The 7,868-nt window shown below is 31.8% G+C and overlaps 1 protein-coding gene across 1 annotated transcript; it reads right to left on the bottom strand.

Annotated features, from left to right (window-relative positions):
- Window positions 1-886: 886 nt before the first annotated feature.
- On the bottom strand, window positions 887-4,464 carry LOC108558642 (inter-alpha-trypsin inhibitor heavy chain H4-like). The gene is made up of 11 exons (XM_017915625.1): window positions 4,281-4,464; window positions 3,983-4,228; window positions 3,167-3,922; window positions 2,870-3,112; window positions 2,431-2,819; window positions 2,178-2,371; window positions 2,091-2,117; window positions 1,622-1,795; window positions 1,404-1,569; window positions 1,306-1,343; window positions 887-1,187 (listed from the first exon to the last, which is right to left on the bottom strand). Exons 1-11 carry the CDS (start codon window positions 4,407-4,409, stop codon window positions 1,000-1,002), a joined length of 2,550 nt encoding a protein of 849 aa, XP_017771114.1. The 5' UTR covers window positions 4,410-4,464; the 3' UTR covers window positions 887-999.
- Between the last annotated feature and the right edge of the window lie 3,404 nt (window positions 4,465-7,868).

The following is a 7,868-nucleotide window of genomic DNA, read 5'->3' on the forward strand; positions in this document are numbered from 1 at the left end:
GGGAGGTCGGGTTTAGAGGATGGTTTGAGGTCGGGAGTCCTGGTGCAGGGTGTTCCAACGTTGACTAGGTGTCCACACTAAGCTCGGCGTCGATATGGGCACCCTGGAGGAGTCCGGGGTGGCCAGGTTGGCTAAGGAGAGGCGAACCGGGCCAGAGGAGAAATCCAGCAGCCAAAAGTCTCCGCGTTGTGCAGTAGTGGGATCGCGCCCGGGAGTTGGAGCCCTGTAACAGCCTGACCAATACAACCAGACCTAATCCTTTTATCAAACCTATAACAACTATAAACCTAAATATTTATATCATTTTGTTACTTCTTCATTTCATAATGATATAATATCCATATTTCTTACATAACACCTTTAGGATAATTTTATTATAGGCAACACATGAAGCATTATAATTAGTTTTAAATATAGCAGTTTTTTTCTGATTGCATACCTAAGATACAGGACTATGGCCAAATGCACTTTTTGAACTCGACAACACTTATTTACTTTATTTGATATATTAGAACTTTTTGGTTCTTTGTATTTGATAATTATTCGAAATTTTTGAAATAATGTTTGAAGAAAACTTTTCTAATTTTCCTGGTTGTGCTTATTTTCATATATAGGACATCATGACATATTTAGAAATTATTGAGATACCATTTAAAGTAAACTATGTGCTGTTTGTATTGCAACTCTTGTAAAGTTGTTTTGTAACAAACATGTTATGTAATACCATTATCAAATGAAGAAGTAACAAAATGGTATAAATATATAGATTTATAGTTGTCTGGATTGGGTGTGATTGTTTTTTAAAAATACTTATAAATAATATGCTGAAATATATATTTCCTGATACAAATTAAGTAAAGAAAATGAATTATTGAAATATGTGCTATTCAGAACAATATAATCATTAAAATGTATATCTACTGTTACTATATCTAAAAAGCAAAATAAGAAATATGCAGGAAAAGAAGTAGATAAAACCATATTAACATTGAACAATTTTTAAAATAAAGTTGAGCTTAAAAACTGGTACAATATCATAAAATAAATAATATGCCAGTTCGAAAATTGGTTTAACGCTCCAGATGAAAGGTTTTGTCTTGATTTGATTGTTTTCGTTGAAACGGCTTCGGTATGATCGTCGATTTCATAATCTTCACTTTCTACAAATGGATATTGTGGTGCAATTCCTAAAAAAAAATTAGTCTAATATCATAATATTTTATAGTTGATACTAAAATATTATAATTTTCCAGCATTGATATTATCTATTTTTCGCCAGTTCAAAAAATTGGTTTAGCACTTTACCTGCGACGATTGGTTTCGGACAGCAAACTCCGGCAAATCTGCAACAAATTCATACATTGAATAGAAATATTATCTGCAATTGATACTTTCGTATTTACTTGTTTTCGATAGAGCAGAAATAATCTTTGAATGTTTGTTCATCGGTCAATTTCGGTAGAAGAATGTCACAATCGCTGACTAACATGCATAATCCTTCCTCGCTCTGTGGATCTATGCAATCAAGCCCGGCAGGTGATGTTTCATTGATACCCAACGTATAACGACCTAAACGGATAAATGTCGATAACTAAATTGATTTTGTAAAATACCATTTTACCTTTGAAGAACTTTAAGGTTCCGTCTTTGTTAAATTTATTTTCCAACCAAGGTAGTTTTATTTTCATTTCGGTAGGAAAAACGAAAGGTTCAATTATTGATGTTGAAACGACTTTGGTATGATTGTCGATTTTATTCTCTTCATTATCTTCAATTGGATTTTCCGGTGCAATTTCTAAAAAATAATAATATTTTATTGTGATAATACATTATTTTATATTATTGTATGCCTCAATAAGAAATTAAATAATACTATGTAAACATAGGTAACATGGTTGTTTAGTATTAAGTTTGTGTTTCCTATAAATGATCCTGTTCATATAAGTTATAAAAAGATAATAATTGTATATAATCTTACTTATGTATGATATTCATTATAAGATTACTTAAATATATTTTCATATGAAGATTATGCAAAAACTGAAGGCTTTATTACTGATTATAGGACTGAACAAAATCTTTTCACTTACTAACCAATCCGGCCTTGAAAGCTTTAGCTAGAATTGAATTATATAATTAGATTATTTAATATAATTTATAAAGAAAAACAAACATACTATTTGGAGTAGATAAAGCTTTTTGGATGTCCACGGATTCAATGCTATTGGGTTTAACAACTGCCATCGACGATACGGGAGTTATAAACGAATACTTTAAAGCTAAATAGAGAGCTTTCTTTTCAATTTCTTTGACATTAGTTGACGTTTCTTTTTCTTCTAACAGCTTTTTCACTGTCATATAAGCCCACAGTCTGTAAATTAAGTAATTTTAACATACTAAGATATTTTTTATAACAAACACAAATATTACCTTTCTAATTGACCAACGCTTTTATTAACTTTAGGCCGGTATTGGACTGGACCTTGGTTGCCAAAGCAGTTCACAACTGGTGCGACTACGTTTGAGTTTTGTGGAATTTTACCAGAAACTACTAATTCTCCGCCTTCATAAAGAATTGGAAAATTTGTTGTCGTAAGACTAACTGTGTCGGGTGTGTATGTAAATGTTATGTTATTCAACAAAGGTGATGATATCTCTTTATAGAAGTTCTGCAACTGAATATCCGAATCAAAGTCTTCGTAGATTTTGCGTTCGAAACCAAAGTTCTTTTGAGAGAGTTTCTTTAGCAAATTGTGATCCGCTGAATCACCAAACGAGAGACTGATAATGGGGATTTTGATGTCATTTTCTTTAGATATCTGAAATTAGTAATTTAGGTTTATCCTGTAGGATTTGCGAATCAACTTACACCATCAATAATTTCATTTTTGTTGGTTTTTCCAACCGTCGCCTCTCCATCAGTTAAAAAGATAATCAATGGTTGAATATTATTATTGCCAACGCGTTTCCGTCTCAATTTGATCAAATGGATAGCGACTCTGAGTGCATCGTAAATATTAGTACCGCCTTTTGCCCGCATTGCTTTCACGAGTTTGTTTGTCTCATTTATGGTAGTGTTTTTGACTGGGTAAGCTGGTGCGAAAGAGATATTCTAAACGAGAATCAATTACCTTCCTGAATTAGTCTTTTATTAGTATTAACTCACTATAATTTCTTGGACTGCAGAATTATCCCTTAAAGAATTTGGGAAATAGGTGCTTTCCTCCGGAGCGTCCAAATTCCATACTTTTGCATGAATATTAAATTCTACCAAGTTGAAATAATCTTTCGAATTAAGATCGCCAAGGATATTTTTCATTGCTTCCTTAAGCTGTTCGATTCTCCTACCGGCCATACTTCCGCTAGTATCCAAAACAAATACGACGTGTTTCACCAATGGTTTTAGGTCTGGTGGTACAAAGAAATGAACGAAATATCCATCTTTAATCAATATTTCGCCACCTTGCGGATCACGCTCGACATCGTACTGCACGACAAACTGTCCAGCAAATCCGTCATCTTCCTCAGTACCTAAACCATGAGCAATACGCTTTTGTTTTTCGAAGTCTGGTTTAAATTTAATAACTGCTTGCTCGGCCTTTGGTCTTTCGATTTGAGCTCTGGGATCCAATTCATCGTTGTCTTTAAGAATCACGTTTCCAGTGCGGATTTGCGGGGCCCTCACAAAACTCAACGGACGCGATTCGACGATATCGACTTCAACGTTCAAATCTTTCACCAATTGTCCTGGATGAATGTTGATCACCAATTCGTAATAGCCTTTTTTCCTTTCCAGCAATTCCTCGTATGTTAAATTGAATACTGCTTTACTTTCTGGTTCAATGTTAACTTTCACTGTAAACGTATTTGAATCTCTTGCGTTTACCGAAACATGAGCTGCTCCAATCCCACTTCTCACCGCCTAAAACAATTTATACTTTAAATAAGTAAATTAATTGTAAAAATGTGTTTTACTCCACACATCATCATAAATCTTCTTAGCCTTTTCCTTTTCTTGAACATATGCTGTATAATGTTTTCCATCAATTTCTAAAATGAAGGCGGAGATAAAAGCTTGATTAGGAAGGACGACGAAGAATACGGCCTCTTGGGATTTACTCGCGTGATTTTTCACTTTACCAGTGACCGTAGTTTGCGCAAACCGATTCGTTATATACGTTTTGATGTTCATTTCTGATATTTGTGGACGCAGATTATCATAATTTGCCTGAAAATAAAAATAATTTTATATTCATATTATATCTGCGTATATGCTTTACCTTTTTAGCAGGAACTGCTACATTAGGGACATCAGTTACAAGCACCAAACCTTTATCCACAGGAATAGCAGCAGTGCAAGAAGCAATCAATGCCGCAACGGTGAATATCTTAAATACGGCACAAACCATATTTGAAATAACACATTAATTGTGATCTTCCGTCGACTCACCAAATTATATTACGCAACAATCTTACCACTTCAAAATGGGGATGTGTAATATTAGGTGGAGTCATAATGATTGCTTTATATAACTTTTATCGTCCTACTCAAATATTTGGAGTTTAAATTATAGATAAAATTCACAAACTCAGTGCCGTCCTTTGGATTTGAAGGTGCCGGATATATAAAGTGGGGCCCTCATTAAATAAAAGAAAAATAATATATTGTGAACATCCATTTCCATGGATAAAACCAATTTGTGTGTGGAGAGAGGCTGAATTCTGATCTGTCTAAGGGTCTCATCATTACCAAGGTCAACCATAGAGACGCTACTGCAAAAGCTATTAAAAAATATTACGTACAAGCGGTCACCTTGTTGTGGTCGCAACAGAATTAAATATCACAAAAAGATAAGCCATATTTTTATTATTTTAAATTATGTTTGGCTAATAAATTATTATTATACACTCGGTCCTCTTTTTATGCTTACTCTTTTTATGCGGTTTTGAAGTTATTTTTTTAAATAACTACTTTAGGCCATTTTGACACGTTTTGACACAAATTGGCAAACCATTTCATCGAAAAAGATGATAATTCTGAACGAGCATTCAAGTTTCAACGCGAGCTTCAGAATTGCATTTCTGGATATCAGGAATTGTACAAAAAAATAGCAAAGCCATCGCAAAGTTTTATCACTGATTATATTGTGAAAGGGAAAAAATCAACATGCGAAGTTGAGACTAATTTTACTTGTGAAGAATCATCATCTTCAGGACATAGATCTGATATGCTGACTATCTCTTCTAGTGATGAAAGTGATTTCGAACCAGTTCGCAATTTATGCCGAACACTTTCATATAACAACGATAATTCTAAAGAAAAAAATGTGAAGAAAAATTAACTTTCATAAAAAATTTCTGTATTTCTTTTTGTAAAATTTTTCCGTACAAATTTAGAAGGAATTTGTTAAGACTATATTTTTCTTAAATAAATTTAATCTTGACTATGATTGTTAACGTTTTTATAAAATTATGAATAAACATTTCAGAAAGAATATAGTAAGACTAATTATTTTTCTGAAATTTTATAAACCCTTTTTTATGCGATTTTCGGTATATTGTAACTCATTGATTTAGTTTTATGCGGTTTTAAAAAAATATGGAACGTATCCTTTATTTTTATACGTGTGTCTAGTCCTTTTTTGTGCGATTTATTTTTATGCGTTTTCCTGTGGAACGTATCTACCGCATAAAAAGAAAACCAAGTGTATATGTAAGTTTTTAATACAAATGTCTACATAAAAAACAAGTTTTTTCTTTTGTGGTAGGGCCCGAATTATATTTTGCGAAGGGAGGACACTTTAAAAGTTCTACTCCTTCAGTGTATATCGAAATACATATTTCAGCAAATTGTTTATATGTATTTTTAAAATATAACTACACCCAATCTAGGCAACTATAAACCTATACATCTTGTTATATTTGTTACTTTTTCATTTGATAATCGGACATCACGATACAATTGTACAAGGTACACCCAACAACTGTTAAATTTTCGTCATCAATTGCGCATGAGATTTTTGGTGACCGTATTGTGAGATAAACAAAGTTTAAGTAACAATTTAATATACCAAGACAAACATAACAAAGCAACTTTATGAATTATATAATTTCATTTATCCTCAAAATTTGTTAATTTTGACAAAATTTAAGGGCTCATGTGTACCTTGTATATTTGTTTCATGGAATTATAAAACATGTTTGGTACGTAACACTTTGAAAGTGTTGTAATATAGACAACACAAATAGCACATTGTTAAATTTCAAATAGTACTTCAATAATCACTAAATATTAAATGATGTTTATTAATAAATACAAACAAAATCAAACACTCTAAAATATTTAATAATTAAAAATAATAAATTTTTCCTTCAAACATAATTTGTATTTCCAATTATTCGATAAAAAAATGTCAAATACGAGGAAACAAAAAGTTCTAATATCTCGAATATATTACATAAAAACAATAACTACTGTATATTGGAGATCTTGTTCTGTATAAGTATAATTTTAAGTGTAATGTTAGGTATAAGTATAATTTTAAAGTATTCTAATTAATTTCTAATTGTACTCATTAAGGCAATGAGGCACTAGTTTGTAATAGATGATTGATTTTCATATTTTTGGGGACCGCCAAAGATATTTGTTTAGGGGCTCAACTATCCTTAATTCCCCAATGAATGTACCTTCAAAATTATTGAATATTTTATGATAATTCATATATGGCAGGGGTGGCCAAACTGTGGCTCGCGAGCCGCATGCGGCTCTTCAAGAGTTTTGTGGCTTGTTTAGCCATCTCTGAAATACGGTATACGAGTACTTGTTAAATTAGATGATTTATAATTCGAAATATTTTGAACACGTTATCAGACACAAATAACTATATGTCATTAGATAATCGTGGTGCAAAAAGTACTTAGAACATTTAAATCTAATTATAATGCTTCATATGTTGCCTATAATAAAATTATCCTAAAGGTGTTATGTAACAAATATGTTATTATATCAATATGAAATGAAGAAGTAACAAAATGATATAATTATTTAGGTTTATAGTTGTTATAGGTTTGATAAAAGAAATAGGTCTGGTTGTATTGGTCAGGCTGTTACAGGGCTCCAACTCCCGGGCGCGATCCCACTACTGCACAACGCGGAGACTTTTGGCGACTCCCGACCTCAAACCATCCTCTAAACCCGACCTCCCAATCACAAGGATTACAGGAGTGCGCTACGCTCCCAGTCGATAGTTTGATGCAGAAAAACGAAATAGAGGCAGCGTTAATTATTTCTATAGTATATAATGTACATTTGTTACCTGAGAAACTATATTATTGCATCAATTAGCACATTTTAATAAACATATTTATAAATAATGTACTTACATTTTTTCATGTTTTAAATATTCAGAGAATTTAGAAAAAAAAACTTACAGAAATTGCTAAAGAAAATAACTGATATAGTGATATTATTCTTTAATTTAAAATTTAATATAAAGTTACTTTTTGTATACAACTTTCGTTCTCATACAATATTTGCATTACATTATTTATTAATATAAATTGCACCAGTATAACTAACCTAATTATTAGAGGTTTTTTTTACATGTATGTTTGTTTATTTTGCAGACGATACTAATAATGTTATGCAATGTGATTAAAAAAAGAGTGTTGCAGAAAGGAGAGGAAACGATGAAACGTGAGGTGAGATTGGCTATCTGTAGCAGAACTATGCAAACACCGAGGATTATAATACATTTGAGTGACAAGGTCGTGAGAAAAATTTAATTTATCATTAAGTTGATTTATTAAAAGGAATCCAGGAATTTTGAATAATTGTTCAAAAATTTGCAGAAATAATATACAAAAAA

This window comes from Nicrophorus vespilloides, unplaced genomic scaffold, assembly GCF_001412225.1.
Source record: "Nicrophorus vespilloides isolate i.1.1-1 unplaced genomic scaffold, Nicve_v1.0, whole genome shotgun sequence".
Taxonomy (NCBI): domain Eukaryota; kingdom Metazoa; phylum Arthropoda; class Insecta; order Coleoptera; family Silphidae; genus Nicrophorus; species Nicrophorus vespilloides.

What these genes read in the sequence shown, in the direction of transcription:
- LOC108558642 (XM_017915625.1), bottom strand. Translation starts at nt 4,409, where the DNA reads ATGGTTTGTGCCGTATTTAAGATATTCACCGTTGCGGCATTGATTGCT. An exon ending in TAGCAGTTCCTGCTAAAAAG is followed by an intron (nt 4,229 to 4,280) that starts GTAAAGCATATA and finishes TTTTATTTTCAG; the next exon opens with GCAAATTATGATAATCTGCG. An exon ending in TTTCAAGGCCGGATTGGTTA is followed by an intron (nt 1,796 to 2,090) that starts GTAAGTGAAAAG and finishes ATTATTTTTTAG; the next exon opens with AAATTGCACCGGAAAATCCA.